The sequence below is a fragment of the Cucumis melo genome, chromosome 2 (assembly GCF_025177605.1).
Source record: "Cucumis melo cultivar AY chromosome 2, USDA_Cmelo_AY_1.0, whole genome shotgun sequence".
Lineage (NCBI taxonomy): Eukaryota > Viridiplantae > Streptophyta > Magnoliopsida > Cucurbitales > Cucurbitaceae > Cucumis > Cucumis melo.
This window is the reverse complement of record NC_066858.1, coordinates 3,955,962-3,976,782: the sequence shown is the minus strand read 5'-3', so window position 1 is coordinate 3,976,782 and position 20,821 is coordinate 3,955,962. Positions and strand designations below refer to the sequence as shown.

The window sequence follows — 20,821 nt, the reverse complement described above, 5'->3', positions numbered from 1 at the left end:
TTGTATTTATTAATATAATATTTATTAACTTTAGAATGATTTAAATATGGTATAAATATTATCTTATATGGTAATAATATTTTTAATTATCCTACAAAAATAAATATTTTCAATTTCATGTCCAACCAAAAGTTAATTTCTCACGATCCTCAATTTCAGCATTGACATTCTTCTTACAAAAAAAAAAAAAATAATTGTTCTTTCTTCTTCTCTTCCGATTTGTTTCTTGTGATATAATTAGTTTTTTTCCGTAGATTATTTATTCTTTCATTTCATAGCATATATATTTTTTCCTTAAAAAATTTGTTCTATCTTCTTCTGTTTCGTAGCATATATTTCGGTAATGTTTCTCCTATTTTGATTTTTCATATATGCTACTGAATAATACATTTATGTTTTGTAATTTGTTATATATATACTACAGCATATATTCAATAATACACATATTTTTTTCTTAATTTTTTCTTACTCAATTTAATAAATTGAAAACACAAACCTTTCATTCATAAAATATACAATGTATTATTTGATATATATTATTCATAAATCAATTTAACATATCCTATTTTTCGGTAAATGTATGTCAATTTATATGTATTGGTGTATATATGAAGGAGTATATATACACTAAATAACAGAACCGATATATCATATTTTTTGAAAACTGTATGTCAACATATATTTATAGATTGTATATATCAAGTGGTATATATCTAAATGCAATATTACAGAATCAAAGTTCAAAACGTTTTAGGAAATCTACGATGTAATGGAGTAAGAAAAAATATGAGGAATTGAGGAAGACAACTAATCGAAAGTACGAGGATAACAAAAAAAAAACGAAATAAACTGAGAATCAGTGAAGAACAAAACTAGAATTGGTGATGAAGGAAATAAGATTACGTGAATAAGGAAACTGAATGTATCAAAATTGAAAGAATGTTGCGATTTTTCGGTGACAGAATCGGGCTTACTTGAAGAAACATATGATATTCTACGGTTACTGGATGTCCATATATATGTATTATGGTAGAAAAGAAGAGGTATATATCTATAAAAAAACATAACACACAAATCATATTCGTCAATTACTATATGTCAATTTATGTATATTACTGTATATGTGAAGGGGTATGTATTTAAAAAATAACAAAACACGCATATCATATTAATTGGTTACTATATCTCAATTTATATGCATTATTGGATATATGAAGGGGTATATATAAACTAATTCACATGACAGACAATTGAAATTCCTTCTGGACTGTATGTAATAAATATATGCATTGTTATATATATGAAGTGATATATGTTTAAAACAAATATTTCGGAATATAACATTAAACATTCTAGGAATACTACGATTTAATGGAGTATAGAAAAATATAATGAATTAAGGAAAGACAATTAACCAGATGCATGACGAGAACGAAATGACGAAATAAATTGAGATTCTATGAATAACGAAATCAGAATTGGTGATGGACGAAATATAAGGAGATGAAGAATGAAACTGGATGAAATTGGTGAAGAAATTCAATAACTTTCCGACAGAGGATGTACCGGAATTGGTGGAGAATGACTGTTGACGATGGAGATGAGGATGTAAGAATTATGCGGCTAATGAATAATTAAGAAAGAGAATTTTGAAAATTATTTCCATATTCAAAGATATATTATTTGATGATAATTTAAAATAAATTATATAAGGTAACGTTTTTTCTTTAATAATTAAGATTTTACATTAATTAAGATCAGAATTAAGGAAGTTATAATTTACACAATTATGATAAATATAATGTAAATAAGGAAAAATATACTTCTTAATTTCGAATTACCTATATAATTAATTTTAATCATAAGGTTCAAATTGTCTTACAAATATGTGAATTCCTAATTAAGTAAACAAATCTTATTTTAGGATAATTACGAAACTTCATAGTCAAATTAGGTCTTTTTTTCTAAATCTTTCTATTATCAAAGTGTAAACCATGTTCGACATTGTTTTTGCCAGTTGAATTCCTTGCTCTTGATTTCCTCTCTTGATAGCTAACATTGCATTCATTTTCATTTTTGTTTTACAGTTCGTTCACGTTGGAAACAATTTGAGGGTTAAGATACAAAAAATAGGGGAAATTGCAAAAAAAAAAAAAAGAAAAAGGCAATTTTGGAGAAGTTAACAACTTTTAGGATTGAGTTTGAAAAAAAAAAGTTGAGATTTAAAACAAATTGACAGTGAAAAGTCAATTATACCTTTAATAGAATTTTCTTTATCCTTAACCTAAAAAAAAAAACCATTCCATGACCTTCTCCTTCAACACGTTCGGGTCCCCTTCTCCTTTAACACATATGCAACATCTTGTTTTTCTTTTCGTAGTTTGTAGTCACTAAAGACAAGTGTGAATGAAGAATTGAATAAAAATTGTAAAATATATTTTATGTGTTTATAATATAATTATTTGGGATGACCTATTTGAAATGAACCATTGGTTTATAAATGATATGAAAAAAAAAATGTTTTCTTAAATTCTGTAAAATTCGAACCCTAAACAAGCTTGAGTCTTAACGAGCTTGGAATGTTAGATTTTGAGTGAAGTTAAGATGGGAAATTAAAAACTCAAGTAGTGTCATTTTAAGTATGTCATGGAAAGAAGGAAAACTAAGAAAGGATGGAGAAGTTGAGGTTGAAGTTGTGATAGGATGATGGAAGAAAAGTTGAGGAAAATATGGTTGTTAGCCAAGTGACATAGTTTGAATGTCATGGTAAACAAAGTAAGTGCCTTGGAAAGGGAATCCCAAGAAAGTTTTGTGAGATCTCGGTCGAGATTTGAGACAAAAGGTTGATCCTAGGGCAAAACTTGATCTTGCTTGACCAAGAGGAGACAAAAAAGCAATCTCGGGACAGTCCTGCAGAATCCTGTGCAAGGTTGAAGACAAAAGTGTAATCTCGAGGCAATCTCGATTGAGATCAACCCGAGACTCTTCCCAAATTTAAAAAAACTCGAAGAAAATTTCTCATTCTCTCTCGAATGAGTGTGATCGAGATAATACATTGCTTTTTGTTAAAAATTTTAAATTGAGGTTAACTCTTATCGAGCCAATTTGCCATGAGAGTCCACGAGTTGAAAGTATAAGCATTTAGGTTAACTGTTCTCAGGCCATCATGGCCCCGAGATGCACCGAGCTGAAAACACAAAAGCAATATGTCAATGATCCCAGACCAAAGTTGCCTCAAGATGGATCCGAGCTAAAGAACATAAGCATTATGTAGATGATCTTGAACTAAGGTTGCCTCGAGATGTCCCCGCATTTAAAAACATAAGCTAAAATGGATGAGTTTGTGGTAAGAGTTAGTTTTAATTGTCGATATACTATTAAAAAAATACCAAATTTCAAAATTACAACCCCAAATTAATGCAGAATTTGTACATAAATGGAACTTGTGGTCCATAAAAACATAAATTGGAACCTATATTCTATAGAAAATTGAAAGTTGGGCATAGACTTGTTCACAATTCTGAAACCTATATTCCAAATACATAAATTCATAAATAATATATAATAGTAAATATGTTCACAAGACTCATAAGCCTAAAAATTACAATGATATTCATTACAGATTCAATCGATTTATGTACAAATTTCACAATATACATGACATACAATTCTTACAGATTTCACAACAAAATTCAATACATAGGAATGTTGATCCATAATTAGAACGCTAATTGTTTTCTAAAGTAGGACATGTTTTCTTGACATAAAGAAAGTAAATCAAAACCAGAAGCTACATAACTAAAATTCTTAATGGTAAATACGTCAGTTGTTTCGTTGGACTGGAATGAAGTCAACAATGACAAGTGGACAAGGTTCCTTGTGTGTCGAAGATCCACCTCTTCTAACGAAGAATCCAATATTATCTAACAAATTTGGCACCAACTCTCAAATCGGCAGCAATATGCTTCTCACCTCTTCGGTATTTGTAAGCAATATAAGCAAATCCCATACCTTGACTTGACAATTTACCAAATCCAAGCATAATAGAACCCAATGATTGTCATGGACATTTAATGGTGAGTAAACGTAATTAACACTTGCCTAAGGATCTTGAAAGTCCTCTTTCGACCCAAAGACATAATCAACCAACCGATACTCTTCCTTCTAGTCAAACAAGCAATTCTCTTTAATACATTCTTTTTGTTCGAACCACTTCGCAACTAAATGTCACTGCAAAGAAAAAATATATATGTGTATATATTTATGTTAGACCAAAAGACAAGAAGACAACCTTCAAGTGCAAGAACATACAAAAGTAGTGTTACAAGTACAAACCTGAAATAAAAAAAGGAATAAATAAGAGAGGTAGAAATTTTATTTTGGAAGACATAGTGAAAGTTTGGAATGTGCGAGATGTGTGCGAGATGATACATAAGTACCTAAAAGGCTTCGTAAACATGCATAAAAGCACTCCAAAGGACTTAAAGAGGGGTAGAAATTTGATTTGGAAGGCATAGTGAATGTTTGGAATGTGCGAGATGATACATAAGTATCTAAAAGGCTTCATACACATGCATAAAAGCACTCCAAAGGACTTAAGTGGGGCATAAATTTGACTTCGAAACCCATAGTGAAAGTTTGGAATGTGTGAAATGTAAGCGAGATAAAACATAAGTACCTAAAAATGATAAAAGCAAGCCTTGAGTTGACCCTCTTAATGTCAATACTTGGATTAGTGTAATAATGTAACATGTGTTGTGTGTAGCATCAAATAAAAGTCAATCTCTCATTTCCCATATCATGTTGTTCCAGAGTAGTAAATATGATCAAACACAATATTTCTCATTCCAATATATCATGGTGTTGCCAGTTCACGTAAATATTGCTAGTTTTTAGTACAAGTAGCACAAGAAAGCTTGAATTTCATCCCAAACATATTTTTCTCATCTGAAAAGGAAAAAGCATGACCAATCAGAATATAGAAAATAGACAAATTGTTATAATCAACAAACAATAAATTTAGTAAACCATCACATTTAACACAGAACTAGCATTCATTGATAAGCAAAAGATATAAAATCCCACACAAATAAAGAGAATAGGACAAATCCATAACCACATGGATAGCCCGCGAAAACTTCAGTGATGACCAAGCCTAAACTACTGAAGTCAAAAATGAAAATTCTATAAATGCCTAACAACTGCTTCTTTCAGGACTTTTAATAAACACATGGTATCCACAACAATTTATTCTATAATGGAACAGTACCAGCACAACCAATCAACATAACTTTCAAACTTCATAATAAACAGATGAAAATGGTCTTGAAAGGAAATGAGGAGGTGGGAAAAAGGGCAGGTGAAAATCGTGGGTTTTTATATATAGAAGTTTGAAATGGAGGTCACTAAAGATGAGGAGTGAGAAAGACCTTGAAAAAGATGGAAAGGGAAAATGAGTTTGAAATGGAGATCACCGAAGATGGAGAAAATGACAAGAACAAAGGATAAATTAATTAAAATGCGTAAAATGGAAAATTGCCTCACTGTTACTGATGTTGCAGATGTATTGAAGGAGAAGGGTTCGCAGGTGGGAGAGCAAGAATCATATATCGAATAGTTTTTTTTTTTTTTTTTTTTTTTTTTTTTTTTACGTTGTGTTTTAGGTTATAGAGAAGGAAAATTTCATTAAGAGAATAATTGACTTATACTATCAATTTGTCTTAAATTTCAACTTTTTTCAAATTCAATCTTAAAAGTCGTCAACCCTCTAAAATTAGCCTCTTTTTTTTTTTTTTTGGCAATTTCCAAATAAAAACCATTTTTCTAAAATAAAACAAGTAATTGTTGTTTGTTTGGTCAGAGAGCAGAGAATTACCATTATGTATGTAGTCAAAGAGAGAGCAAAAGATTGACATTAAGAGTGATTATTAGCAAAGAAGATAAAGCGAGAGACTAACATTTTGAGCAATAAATTAACATCAAGAGTGAGAGCTTAGCATCAAGATCAGATAGTTTCGAGAATCGAGAGCAAAAACTTTACATGATAGTAAGATTTTGTATCATATTATCTGTTTTGTTAGGGTTTAATCAGGTCAAATACGTTTCTTTCAATTTGAGAAATTTCATGTTATAGTTTAATTAAACTTTAAAAATAGTCTCCATGATTTGATCTTAATTTCTATGAACTTTTTTTTTTCTCATAATTTGAATTGAGATTTTAACAAAAAGATAACGGTGGCTGAGTTTTCTTAGTATAGGAACGATAAGTTAAAATCGATTGCGAAACATTTTTTCCATCCATCATTTAAATTTATGTTGGCTATATATAAACTACCATCATTATATTCCAAAATTGTCTTTCGAATGTCACTTTGTGAACAAACATTGCTTTCAACAATGATCATCAATATCGTAATCTAATCTAATAGCTTCCATTTAATTGTCAACTATCAACCATGGTTGTATCATAACAAGATCCAAAAATACAATAATTACAAAATCATCATACATAGATAACAATTCAAAACTTTATCATTAATTCAAGACCAAATTTAATTATTGTATTAGGAAAAAAAGTAATGAGCATAATAATGAATTATTCCGTTAATTATCAAAATAAAACAAAAGGAAATGCACTAAAACAATGGAATTAATTGATGGAATTATTACCCCTCCACCACCATGGCCTCTTTTCCTTTGAATCCATCAATTGTTTAGGTAATTATGAAAAAGGGTTTCCAACAAAAGATTTCCACTCTATTGGATATCTACACAATTCCATGGTGCCTTTTCCACCAAATAATAAACGATGGAAGTATAAGCATAGTATATACACTACCTATCAACTTGTCTAACAATATAATATTGTAAAATTAGTAATTTATATTTCTAAATTTTGGAAGTAAACCTTAAATCTTTAACGGATGTGTCGATTTACGCCCTCCATTATATTTTGTTTTTGGATTTTATTGATTAAATTCTTAAACTTTCCTTAGCGAGTCAATTTAGAGATTTATCAACATTTTGTTTGAAATTTATCCATATATCAAATTTAATTGTTCATTTTATTAATTCGATGATCAAAGAAGTCGATCTACATGCATATGTGTAAGATTTTGAATTAAACCCCGTTTGATTAGCACAACTATTTTTTTTTTTGTTTTTTGTTTTGAAAAATAAACATGATTCCTATTATTTCTTACGATCATTTGTATATTTTTTGGGTAAGATAGTTGAATCATTAGCTAAATTTTAGAAAACAAGAAAGTCTTCCACTTTTTTTTCTTCAAAAGTTTGCTTGATTTTTAAAACTCTAGATAAAAAGTAACTAAAAAAGTAAGAAAATATAGAGGTGACTAGATGTTTGTAAACTTAACTTTCAAAAACTAAAAAAAATGATTATGACATATTACTTTTTTAAAAATGTAAAAAAAAAAATTATAGAGATAAATGACCAACCTAATACGCATTTGATACACATGAAACACTTATACTTTTGATACACTAAACATTGTCATATCTGCAAAATGAAAAAATGTATGACTATCATATTCTTAAATTGTTACCGACTCCAAAATTTTCAGTCCTGAAAGTAAATAATTATCGAATGGGATCTAAAGTATTATTTTTCTTTTGTTTTTTTTATTGATTCGGTTGAATTTGATGAGTTTCGTGGATCCTATGCAGGCTTAGTTTGGTGTAATGTTTGTTTGTTTGTTTTTAATAATTCAATGAATTATGGGTGGATGATTTTTATTTGTTTGTGTTATATGATTTTTTTTTTGAGAGAGAGACATGTTTCGTGTTTTATAAATTTGCTATAGATTGAATAAATTAGGGTAAAGTTTGTAACAATTATTGAACTTTAACATTCAATTGCATGTAATTAAAAAATTTAGAGTGGAAACATTTGTGAGATCGGGGTTTATTCCAAATTTAAATATGTATATTTAAAGAAAAATTATTTTAAATAACTAAATTGATAAAAATATTTATAAAATATAGCAAAATTTTAGATTATTCTATCGATGATAGATATTGATAACTACCGATCGACTTCTATTAATTATTATGAGTATTTATCATTGATATAGTCTAAAATTTTACTATAATTTATAAATATTTTAATTTTTTTTTTTGTTGTATTTGAAATAACTGCTCTTCTTTATATCTTCTTGTAGGATGGGTCATGTATTGAAGTTGTTATGGGTTGATTGAAGTTGGGGGAATATTTAGTAAAGAGTAAGTATGCTTAGGTGCATTTCCAATATCACTTATCTAATTTGTGCATTTTTTCTTACCATTCACATAAAAAAATATTAAAATATTCTAAAAGGGGGAAAAAGTAAAAAAATTGTTATATATAACAAGTTATGATTGGATAATTCGGTGGAATGTACAAAGATAGGTAATAATGTTTGAAATGCATCAAAATATTGTTCTTATTTCTTAAGTAAAAACGGTGGTATCTATGAAATATGTTTAAAACGTTAGACCTAAGTCGATGATTGTTTTATTTTTTATTTTTAAATTAAGAATATTTACTTTCAACTATTTACAATAATTTGCATATTTCTTATGTATAATAGTTAAATTATTTGTCAAATTTAAAAAATAGAGAAACTACTTTTCTGTGATTACATTTTATTTAGTTTTCAAAAGTTAACTTGATTTCTTAAAATATCGATAAAAAGTAGATAATAAAATAACAAAAATTAGAAGTGAAAAATGTTTAAATACTTTTAACTTAAAAAACTGAAAATAAAAAAAATAAAATAATTACCCAATGGGCTATTTAATTTTTAAAGTTTGAAATATTGGATAGATATTTTGTTAAAGTTAAATGAAAAACCTAAAACAAGTATAATTAAAAAAAAAAAAGGGAAAAATCGTGAAAAATGACAAATTTGACAAAATATTTAGAAAGTATAACAAGATTTCAAATTCTACCAACGATAGACATTGGTATACACTGTTATGCTTCTATTAGTAATATTGATAGACAATAATAAAAGTCTATCGGTGTCTATCATTGATAGAATCCAAAATGTTATTATATGTTATAACATTTGAGTTTATTTTACTATATTTAAAAATGTTTCTAAAATAACCTAAACCAATTAAGAAAAAGAAACAAAACAATTCTTTTCATAGATAGTTTGAAAGTTAAAAAAATATCACTACAATGATATGGAGTCCCTCGGGACTTGCTTTTGTGTTTCACCTAAAAGGTTCATAACCACTAGAAATAGTTGTTTTCCCTTGCAAATCCATAATCATCTTTTTATTTAATGGATGTGAGACTTTGAGTGCATTTTCTACATAAATCGTCTAAATTTAGAGACCAAAAATAGATAAATTTAAAATTTTAATACCATAAAAGCTTAAAATATGCATATATATTTTTTTTTTTGTTGTATATCGACAAATCTTTATAGATGATATTTTCGTAATACTTTTTAGTTTCCTAAAGGCAAATTTAGTTTTTTCATTCTCACAAACATAACCAACCCAATTATTAGAGTGAACCAAGTTTTAGTAGTATAATCGATTTTGCACCTTACAAAGGTTATCGGTGATTTTCGATCCATTTTCTCTGGGAAATTGCCAAAAATAGGTTAAAAAAAGAGATTTAAATGAATTTTGGGACAAGTTTTCAAAAATGCCCTTCCTTTCCTTTCCCTCTTCCACGTTGCTTTCCCTTCTCTCCACCATCGATTCGTTCTCTTTCGCGTATAGTTCCGTTTCCCTTCTCTTTTCTTTCGTGTAGAACACCTGAACCTACTCCGGCCATCGTCAGTTGTTCATCGTCACTTGCCCATCGTCGCTTGCCCATCGTCGTTTGCCCTTCGTCGCTTGCCCTTCGTCGCTTGCCCTTCGTCGGTCGTTGTCCAGTGCATTTCGTCGCTCCTATTCGGACCATTCAATCAACTTCGAGCGTCTTATTTAGGTGAGTTTCATGTATAACCGATTTTCAATTTATCTGCTGTAAGTAAATGTTTGTTAGGGTATTTGGTGCTATTTTCATCCGTAATTGTCTGGTTTTTGGAATTGGACTTATTTGCCGTAAATTAGTTTAGTCAAATTTTGGTTTTAGGTTCTTAGAAAGTTCAATGTTCAATGGCTAGTGAAAAATGAATTGAACTAGAGGATGAGGATTTAGTTGGATCAAATAGAGGAGGAGTAAGCAATAGGAATAGAAGGAATTAAGGTTTTTTTTTTTATCTCGCATTTTTTTTTATCTCGCACTTATCTCGCACGTATCTCGCACGTTCCAAACTTTCACTATTTATTTCAAAATCAACTTGGTACACCTCCTAATCCATTTAGAGCTATTCTTTGCATGTTTAGTAACTCTCTTAGGCCCTCATGCTTTATCATGCTTTATCTCGCACGTATCTCGCACACATCTCGCACGTTCCGAACTTTCACTATTTATTTCAAAATCAACTTGGTACACCTCCTAATCCATTTAGAGCTATTCTTTGCATGTTTAGTAACTCTCTTAGGCCCTCATGCTTTATCTCGCACGTATCTCGCACGTATCTCGCACACATCTCGCACGTTCCGAACTTTCACTATTTATTTCAAAATCAACTTGGTACACCTCCTAATCCATTTAGAGCTATTCTTTGCATGTTTAGTAACTCTCTTAGGCCCTCATGCTTTATCTCGCACGTATCTCGCACACATCTCGCACGTATCTCGCACACATCTCGCACACATCTCGCACGTTCCAAACTTCCACTATTTATTTCAAAATCAAATTGGTACACCTCCTAATTCATTTCTTTACATCTTGCACGCATTTTGTAGGTTCTTAAGTTCAAATCAATTTTTTAAGATACAAAAGTACTTAAGGTAGTTTAAGGATGGCACATGTTCGGATTTTAGTGCGTCACGGTGGTGAATGGGATGAGGGACGAAGAAAATATGAAGGAGGAGTGTTAAAAGGCATTGTTGTCCCTAAAGAAATAACACACAAAGATTTACAGTCTGAACTATATGACCTTGCAGAAGTTGACCCTACAAAGTTTGACATAAAGATAAGATGTATATATGAGATCAAAGGGGAAAAGGAAGCTCCTCCATTTGAGTTAAGCAATGACCGTGATTTGAAGTTTTATATTCTTAGTGAAAATCCATTGGAGGTCCCCCTATACCTATCGTTTGAGCCTACAAGCAATCGAAGCATGAAAGTGTTAAACAAAGATTACAATTCAGTATCTGGGAGCAACCAAGTTCAAAATTTAAACCCTCATCCTCCTCCAATTGGAATGGATAGATTAGATGAGAATGAAGTTGATATTGGTGAAGTCGAGGGTGGCTTGTGTCATAACATGATAGGGACCAATTCGGCTATATGGGAATCATATGAGTCATATCATTCAATAGATGATACTTTTACATTGGAGTCAGTTGAGATGTACAATGAATTGTTTGACATCCCAGAACAAAGAGATGCTCCTACAAAAGATTGCAAAGGAAAAGGTAAAGTTGACTACAGGTCCTCTAGTCGGAAGTTGAAGACAAAAGGAAGTGGCTGGTCGGAAGAAAGCTCTACAAGTGAAGAGTTGGATGTAGGACAAATATTTTTTTGCAAGAGAGATTTGTCAATGAGATTAAGTGTGTTGGCAATGAAAAAAAATTTTCAGTTTGTAGTAAAAAAGTCTACAAAAGAGGTTCTTTTCGTTAGATGCATCGACAACAAGTGTGGTTGGAGATTGCGAGCGGTTAGACTGAAGGATTCAAATATATTCAAGATTAAAAAGTATGTGAAAGTTCATTCATGTTCTCTTGAGTTTTTGAATCGTGACCATAGGCAAGCAAAATCTTGGGTTGTTGGAGAATTAATAAAGTCCAAATTCAAGGGGCCCGGTCGCATATACAAACCACGTGATATCATAGAAGACATGAGGCAAGACTATGGCATAAATATGAGTTATGAGAAAGCATGGCGTGCCAGAGAAAATGCATATGAACGAGTGCGAGGGTCTCCTGAAGAGTCATATAATCTTTTGCGTAGATATGGTGAAGCACTCAAATTTACAAATTCAGGTACAATATTTCACATGGAACTCGAAGATGATCGTTTCTTTAAATATCTTTTTATGGCTGTTGGTGCATGTGTTAGAGGATTCTTAAATTGCATTAGACCGGTCATAGTCATGGACGGAACATTTCTTAAGAACAAATATCGGGGTCAGTTGATAGTGGCCGTTTGTTTAGATGGTAACAATCAGATCTATCCTCTAGCCTTTGGAGTAGTTGATAGAGAAACAGATGACTCAATACAGTGGTTCTTAGAAAAATTGAAAGGTGCAATAGGGGAGGTGCCTAATCTAGGCTTTGTGACAGATCGGAAAACATGCTTCGCCAAGGGTATTTCATCAGTTTTCCCATCTGCATTCCACGGCCTTTGTGTCCAACATTTGAGTCAAAATTTGCATGATAAATATAAGAATGACACGGTTGCTACTTTGTTTTATAATGCATCGAGAACATATCGTGAATCAACGTTTGTTGAAGCGTGGAGACATCTTCTTTCATTTCCTAATGGTTCAGGGAAATATTTAAATGATGTTGGAATAGCACGATGGTCTCGTGTTCACTGCCCAGGAAGACGGTATAACATGATGACAACAAATATAGCGGAGTCCATGAATTCTATACTGAAAGAACCTAGAGATTTGCCTATTGCTTCATTCCTTGAAAATGTTCGAGCTTTGCTACAACGTTGGTTTTGGGAGCGTCGAGAAGAAGGCATTAAAGTGACGTCTACATTGACCAAATGGGCAGAGTTAGTTATTCAAAAGAAACAAGAAGGAGCTTTGACAATGAAGGTCAACCCAATTGACTGTTACCAATTTCATGTCAAAGATTTAGATAAGGAGGAGGTCGTAAACCTTCAGACTAAAGAATGCACTTGCAAGGAGTTTCAAGCTGAGCAACTACCATGCTCACATGCCATTGCTGCAGCACGGGTTCGTAATATAAATGTTTATAGTTTATGTGCTAATTATTACACTAATGAATGTTTGTTGGCTGCATATGCGGAGGCCGTCTACCCAGTTGGGAATCAGTCAGATTGGAAGACAAGCGAAGACTACGTACATATGACTGTTTTACCTCCAAAAGTAGTCAAAAGAGTTGGTCGACCGAAGAAAAAGAGGATTCCAAGTGTTGGTGAAGCTCCGAAATTGCATAAGTGTGGTCGGTGTAAACAAATAGGTCACAACAGATTAACGTGTACCAATCCAATTTCATATACCGACAAGTCGAGCATACAAGATTAGAAATTTCCCTACCAATGTACTAAGTATTACACTAATTAATTAATGTTTGTTAATGATGTGTTTTCTTAATGATTTGTCCCAACATTCTTACTTTCTGTGCTTCCAAATGGATGAAGAAGACGAAAATAACGATTGACTTATTCATTTAAGAACACAAACACTGGTTTTATGATCGTTTAAAAATAACTAAATGTTCGTTTAAAAATATGTAAACGATCGTTTAAAAATAACTAAACGATCGGTTAAGAACAACCAAACGATCGTTTGAAAACAACTAAACGATAGGTTAAACAAAACTAAACGATCGATTGGTCGAACAAAACTAAACGATCGTTTAAAACAACCAATCGATCGTTGGAAAACAACTAAACGATCAGTGAAACAAAACTAAACGATTGGTCAAACAAAACTAAACGATCGTTTAAAACAACCAATCGATACCTTGAAATTAACTAAACGATCAGTTAAACAAAACTAAACGATTGGTCGAACAAAACTAAACGATCGTTTAAAACAACCAATCGATCGTTTGAAATTAACTAAACGATCGACTATAAAAAACTAAACGATCGTTTACATAAACTAAACGATCTTTTGAAACAACGAAAGACACCCGCGAATTGTTTACAACCGCGATTCAACATTTCAAAAAAAGTATGCGAATTTACAATATTGCCCCTTTGGTAAAAACGACCGATATATATATACGTTCCGCCTTCTCACTTTTCGTTTTTCGTCACTACGCAATACACAACCGCACTGATCACACCTTCGTTTTCTCTCAGTCCATTGTTCTCTCAGACCATTTTTGTCTCAGTCCATAGTTTTCGTCAACGTTAAAAGGTATTTTCCCGAACTTTTCCTACTATAACGTTACACTTTTCCTTTGTTTATATTTCAAACGTTTCAACTTCTGTCTTCAAAAACTATCATTGTGTTCTTATATTATTATTGTGAAGCGTTTAGGGTTTCGGGTTCGACTTCTGTCTTCAATATATTATATTCATTTCAGGATGGCTGTACCTAGCGAAAAGTATTTCCCTGCCACTGTGTCATGCCAAGTGCACAAGATCGGCAGTCTTATTAAGGATAAACTGACCAAGGACCAGCTGCAAATGTTCGAAAAAACAATTTTTGGTCCATTGCTGAATGTGAACATGGTATTCAACGGCCAGTTGATCCATCATTTCTTGCTGAGGCAGATACCTGAAGACGGTAACGCAGATGGAATCTGTTTCTCGGTTTTAGGGAAGAACGTCCGTTTTACCCAAAAGGAATTCAACATCATAACTGGATTGTGGCCAACAAACAATCCATTGGAGAAAGATTGCGATAGCAAGCGACTGCAGAGTCTTCTATTCGGATCAGAAAATAAGAAAGTAATAACATGCTTGGAAATTGAGGAAATTTTCAAGAATTTTGAGTTTACAAATGATGACGATGCTGTGAAGGTCGCCTTGGCCGTCTTTATAGAAACTGTGATGGTCGGGAAGGATAAGAAAACACAGTTTGACATGGACATTTTGGGAAGAGTTGATGATGAAGAAGCATTTAAAAGCTTCGATTGGTCAACTTTCTTCTACACTCGTCTGCTCAACAGTTTAAAGACAAGTCTCCAAGGCAAAAAAGAAGCATACGAGCTGAAGAAGACACGAAGTTCCAAAGCAGTGTCATACTATAACATCAAAGGCTACGTCCTTGCTTTTCAGGTGATTTTTATTTCTTCATACACTTTAAGTAAATTCCAATTGAACATCAAAGTTTAACATATTTGTTTAAATGTTGTAGGTGTGGGCTTATGAAGTACTCTCAACCGCAAATGAGCACCTGGCCACAAGAAACAGTAAGGGATTAATCCCAAGGATATTGAGATGGAATTGTACACAAGCTCCATCTTACAAAATGCTGCAGAATAACATATTCGACAACAAAAATGTAAGTAAAACCTGTCAGTCATCGTTTAATATAATTACACAATCCAATAATACAATTACATTGCAGACTGTTGTTCAACCTAAACTCAAGATGTCAACCCAAGAGAAGGCTTTCATGGAGAGTCGAATTCGAGGGGATGATAACATGCAAATGGAGGAGGATGAATCCATTGGAGCAATGAACAACAAATCATTGGAGCAATCAGACTCATCTCCACAAAGAGAACAACTCTCACCCCAAAGGGAACAAAGTCAAACAGTGGCTGAGGAGTCTGAAATGCATCCAATCACCAAGAAGAAACATTTCAGATCAAAGAAGTCCAATGACAAAGAAGAACGAAGTCATTCAAAATCCTACAAGAAACTGAAGAAGGAAATAAAAGAAGTTCGTAAGGATTTATCCACACTGACTTCTATAGTCTGTAGGATGGATGACACAATCACAAAGCAGTCATTGGAGCTGTATGAAATGAAGCAGATGCTGGAGAGATTGGTCCAGGTAAAATTTGTTTTCATCATACATTAGATAAACGATCGTATAACTTTGATAGACGATCGTTTATCAAAGTTACTCGATCGTTTAACTTCGATAGACGATCGTTTATCAAAGTTACGCGATCGTTTACTTTTATATACACGATGGTTTAACAATACATTATTTTTTTAATTTTATGTTCGTTTTTATTTGTTTGTTAGAATCAAACTGAAAATCAAGGGAATGATCATACTGATCAGAATGACAATGAGTATGTTGTTCAAGAACAACATACTCAACAACAACCTACTGAAGAACAACATACTGAACATCAAGAGGAAACCCAAAGGTTAACATTTCATTCATTGTTTACTAGTTTATAAATACCTAACAATTGTATTTTTTTTTCTTATTCTCATGTTTCTTCTCATTTTGTTTAGGGAACATCAAGAGGAACGTGGTAGTGATATAAGCATAGACGGTAGGGATGCAGACTTGCTAATGACTATAAGAGATATATCGGATAGTCTAAGTCATCAAATTCAGAAAGAATCAGACCTGCCACAGATGATTACTACCGTTCCATATGTGAGCCAACCTCTTGCACTTTGTGAATTGGCTCCAATGGATCAAACTGTACAAATTGTAAATGAAGAATCTCAACTGGTATGTATACACAACAAATTTGTAGTCGTTTGAATGAATAGTTTGTTACTTGTTTAATACGATTACATTGCAGGAAACAACAAAAAAACAGGTTGAGATGAAAAAAAATGATGAAGCAGTTACTTTGGTTGAAAAAGAACCAGTAACTGTGCCTGATAAAGATGTGGAAGAAAAACCAATAAAGAGAAGAAAGCTATGTAAAATAGCAAATAAAGAGGTGCAACATGAAGATGAACAAGGTAATCCACCCACAACATCTGCTCAGATCATATCAGTATCTACAACACCTGTCCCAGATGTGGAAATCAGAGAAGTAGATCCATATAATCCGATGTGGAAAGTGGATCCAAAATTATGGAAGGAATACTTGCAATGGAAAAAATCAAGAAAAACAACCCATGAAGAAAGGAAAGTAGTCTCCACAACCAGAAAGAAAGACTTTTTCAGACAGCTTGAAGAAAACACATGGGTACATGGAGACGTAAGTACTCTTCCCAAACGATCGCTTATATTTGATATACGATCGCTTCTATTAACTAAACGATCGCTTCTATTAACTAAACGATCGTTAAGTTAATATTACACGATCGCTTACTACGTAAACGATCACATGTACATTTCTTATGCGATCGCTTATCCTCTCCTTTCATTCATTAAACGATCGTTTATTTTTTCTTTGTAGACATTGGATCTGCTATTCGCCCACTTGCAGAATAAAATGTTGCATCTCAAGCACCATTGCAAGCGTTCTTTTAGAATATTACATTCCTCTTTTCTGGTAAGTTGTTATTCTTTAATTTTTTTTTTTGTATACAAGTTAAACTGCATCATTATATTCTGATTAAATTTTGACTTGTTCTTGAAGACTGGAATCAATAAACCAGACTGCATTGTTTGGAACCACATTTTTGATACTCATCTGGTGACACCAGATAATAAGAAAGCTGAATGGACAGACCCAACAGCACACCTAACTATATGGACAGAAAAAGATGTCGAATACTATTTCAACACTGCTGTTGGTGATTACAACGACATACCAGGGTGGGGAGATGTCAACTACGTGATTACCTGCATCAACATAAAAGAACACTGGTTGGCTATTGCAGCTGATATGAGAAAATGCAGGATCTACGTGTTCGACTCAATGCCAAATTATGTTGAGCAGAAACTTGTTGATGAAGCTCTTCAAATGCCTGCACGATGCATTGCCTCACTCGCGATTGCAATTGGAGTCAACCTCCATTCAGATCGTTTCACATATGGCCCTTGGCCAATACGCAGATCGAAGGCCACATTACAGAAAGGGCGTTCATTGGATTGTGGAATTTTCTGTACCAAATTTGTTGAATGCCTTGTAACTGCTAGTGACCTTGGTTGTCTAACTGTGCCAAACATGAAACTGTTTAGACAACAATATGTGCTGGAACTTTGGGCCAATAAATACTTTTGTTAATATTTGTATTCGTTTATATAATTTTTTTATGTAATTTTTATAGAGAGAATAACATATTATAATTTTAAACTTTGTTATAAAATAAATACTTTGTGATATTTTCAATTAAACGCGACCAAAATTGAGAAAGAATATTTGAGTTAATATTTGTATTCGTTTAGATACATATCACAAAATATTCGTGTAGAGAAATACTCATCGCGCACATATGTATAAACGATCTTCTTAATAAACGATGTCTAAACGATCTTCTTAATAAATGTCAAAATATTAAGCGATCGTTTAGTAAAGTCTAAACGATCGTTTGGTAAAGTCTAAACGATCGTTCGGTAAGTGTAAACGATCTTCTTAATAAACGATGTCTAAACGATCTTCTTAATAAACGTCAAAATATTAAGCGATCGTTTAGTAAAGTCTAAACATCGTTTGGTAAAGTCTAAACGATCGTTTGGTACAGTCTAAACGATCGTTTGGTAAAGTCTAAACGATATTCTTAAAATCATAAAAAAATTCAGCGATCGTTTAGCTACAAGTAGTTTTGCAACATAGAGAATAATCGATACTACTAATTGAAATGCAACATACACAATAATAGAACAGCCAATTGATACTTGTGATTTATGTTAATATTTCAATACATAGGAGTGTTGGTCCATACTTGAAATGCTAATTGTTTTCTAAAGTATGACATGTTTTCTTGACATAATGTATCTAAACCAACACCAGCAGCTATGTACTCAAAATACTTAATTGCGAATACGCCACAATCACAATTATTTCGTTGAAGTGGAATTGGGTCAACAATGACAACTGGCCAAGGTTCCTTGTATGTCGATGATCTACCTCTCCTATCAAAGAAGCCAGTACTATCTAACAACTTTGGCACCAACTGTCGAATGGGCAGTAATATGTTTGTCATCTCTTCGGCAGTTGTAAGTGACGGAAGCGAATCCCATACCTTCACTTGACAACTTACCAAATCCAAGCATAATAGAACCCAATGGTTGCCATGGACATTGAATGGAGAGTAAACGTAATCAACACTTGCCCAAGGATCTTGGAAGTCCACTTTTGACCCGACAACATAGTCAACCAACCTATACTCTTCGTCCCAGTCAAACGGGCGATTCTCTTTGATACATTCTTTGTATAGGGGCCACTTCGAAACTAAAATGCGCTGCAAAGAAAAACATACAAACGCAAATATCAGACCGAAAGACAAATATCAAACGCAAATACATACATAAAGTAACGAGACGATTACAAACCATAAAGATTGTGTCTGCAGTTGTGAAGTTCTGAGAAGAAGGTATCCCGGCTGCCTTAATCTTCAAGCGAATGAAAAGAAAAAGTGCATCCAAATGCTAATACAAACAAAAGTAAGCAGTAAATGTATAGAACCATAACAATGATAAAATTATAATTGCATAAATGATAAGATAATCCCATACCTCATCCGACAACCACCGGCGACACATAAACAAGTCTCTGAAAAAAGCCTTCGATTTTTTCCCATGAAAGGTTTCACGCAGCTCATCGTCTGTACGCTTGTCTGTAATCCAAGCTCGAAGTCTATCTAAATGGACGTCAAGTATTTTGTGCATAGGATCATAAACAATTGCTTCAGACTCAGAGGTGCTGGTGGTTGATGTCAGAGACCGTTTAGGTAGAGTTGTGAATGGGGTTGATAGGTAAACACTTGCACGCTTCCTACGGGCGGGCCGAACGTGTGGTCGTTGAGTGAGAAATGGTTCTATCTCTATGACGTCCTCATCGTCAACGACATCTATTGGCTCCTCTAAACCAATATCAACCTTCTTCTCCAACACATCTTCGTCACCCTATGGAAGCTCATAATGCATTAGTGTATATAATGATAGAAATTAAACATCAATATTAGCATGAACATGGAACCAAACCTTCTTTTTAACTTCAATGTGTTCATCCTCCAAGCCTTCGGACACCTTGTGGTCCCCTTCGTCACCCTATGGAACCTCAAAATGAATTAGCGAGAACATGGTTACCAAATATGAAACAACTAACGTGAATACACTTAACAGTTTCATTCCTAACCTTTCTTTGAAGTCCAATGTGCTTCAATATGGTTGACATCAGGCCCTTCAATTCGTCAATATCGGATTTTATAGTATTAAGTTGGCCTTCAACAACCGCTACTCGATCTTGGAGATTTCGAATAGCCTTTTTCATCTTAATCTTGGACTTCTGTTTCTTACTCTTTTTCAACTCATCTTCATCGTTAACAACTTCTCGTACTCTTTTTGAACCACCATTCTTCGACTGAATAATGGTAGATGAGCGGAAGTTTTCAAAAAGTTCACCTGAAGCAATTTTCAATTGCTCCTCTTCAGGTGTCATCTCAATGACCGCCTTAATTATAAACTGCAAATAGAAAAAGGCAAATGTATTTAGGACAAAGAAATAAGCACAAAATCACGCGATCCTTAAGTAAGTTACTATTGCTTGCTACTTACCATTGGCGAGTCAAACACCTGGCTTATAGTTTGGGACTTTGGTGATTGTTGGCACACCCACCTCAGCATTCGTGGTATGGCATGATCGTTTACTTTATCTACACCACATCCAATGATGGTTGGTATAGACTCATATGCCCAAACCTATTCCACATTTGACAAACAAGTTTAGAAAGTGCCACAAGATATATATAGATATATAAACAAGTGGTTATACAATCGTTTGAAAACAACTATACGATCATTTAACATAACTAAACGATCGTTAAAAAGAACTAAACGATCGTTTAAATAACTAAACGATCGTTTAAAATAACTAAACGATCGTTTCAAATAACTAAACGATCGTTTCAAATAACTAAACGATCTTTTTAAAGTTTTGAAGTAAGAAGTAAGAAGTCAAATACCTGTAATGCATGCGGAAATCCATTGATAGTATATTTTTTTGTCTGTGTTGATTTCTTCTTTCCCTTGGCATATTGCTTGTCCAAGGCTCTTTTCAA

General features: G+C 32.9%; 2 protein-coding genes and 1 long non-coding RNA gene across 4 annotated transcripts; 1 reads left to right on the top strand and 2 right to left on the bottom strand.

Annotated features, from left to right (window-relative positions):
* Positions 1 to 3,597: 3,597 nt before the first annotated feature.
* LOC107991119 (uncharacterized) lies at positions 3,598 to 5,624 on the bottom strand. 2 transcript variants are annotated; one of them, XR_007819002.1, is made up of 3 exons: positions 5,545 to 5,624; positions 4,679 to 4,947; positions 3,598 to 4,230 (listed from the first exon to the last, which is right to left on the bottom strand). It is a non-coding gene; the product is annotated as an uncharacterized LOC107991119 (long non-coding RNA). The 2 variants fall into 2 exon arrangements; XR_007819001.1 differs by lacking the exon at positions 5,545 to 5,624 and adding an exon at positions 5,270 to 5,512.
* An 8,379-nt stretch (positions 5,625 to 14,003) lies between these two features.
* Positions 14,004 to 17,878, top strand: LOC127148195 (uncharacterized). The gene is made up of 9 exons (XM_051081440.1): positions 14,004 to 14,138; positions 14,308 to 15,004; positions 15,084 to 15,230; positions 15,297 to 15,728; positions 15,926 to 16,053; positions 16,145 to 16,370; positions 16,444 to 16,851; positions 17,053 to 17,148; positions 17,236 to 17,878. The coding sequence occupies exons 2-9, from the start codon at positions 14,309 to 14,311 to the stop codon at positions 17,824 to 17,826; spliced, it is 2,724 nt and encodes a 907-aa protein (XP_050937397.1). The 5' UTR covers positions 14,004 to 14,138; position 14,308; the 3' UTR covers positions 17,827 to 17,878.
* Positions 17,879 to 18,415: 537 nt separating this feature from the next.
* On the bottom strand, positions 18,416 to 20,215 carry LOC127148194 (uncharacterized). The gene is made up of 5 exons (XM_051081439.1): positions 19,900 to 20,215; positions 19,746 to 19,811; positions 19,278 to 19,667; positions 19,095 to 19,190; positions 18,416 to 19,003 (listed from the first exon to the last, which is right to left on the bottom strand). The coding sequence occupies exons 1-5, from the start codon at positions 20,200 to 20,202 to the stop codon at positions 18,458 to 18,460; spliced, it is 1,401 nt and encodes a 466-aa protein (XP_050937396.1). The 5' UTR covers positions 20,203 to 20,215; the 3' UTR covers positions 18,416 to 18,457.
* Positions 20,216 to 20,821: the final 606 nt, after the last annotated feature.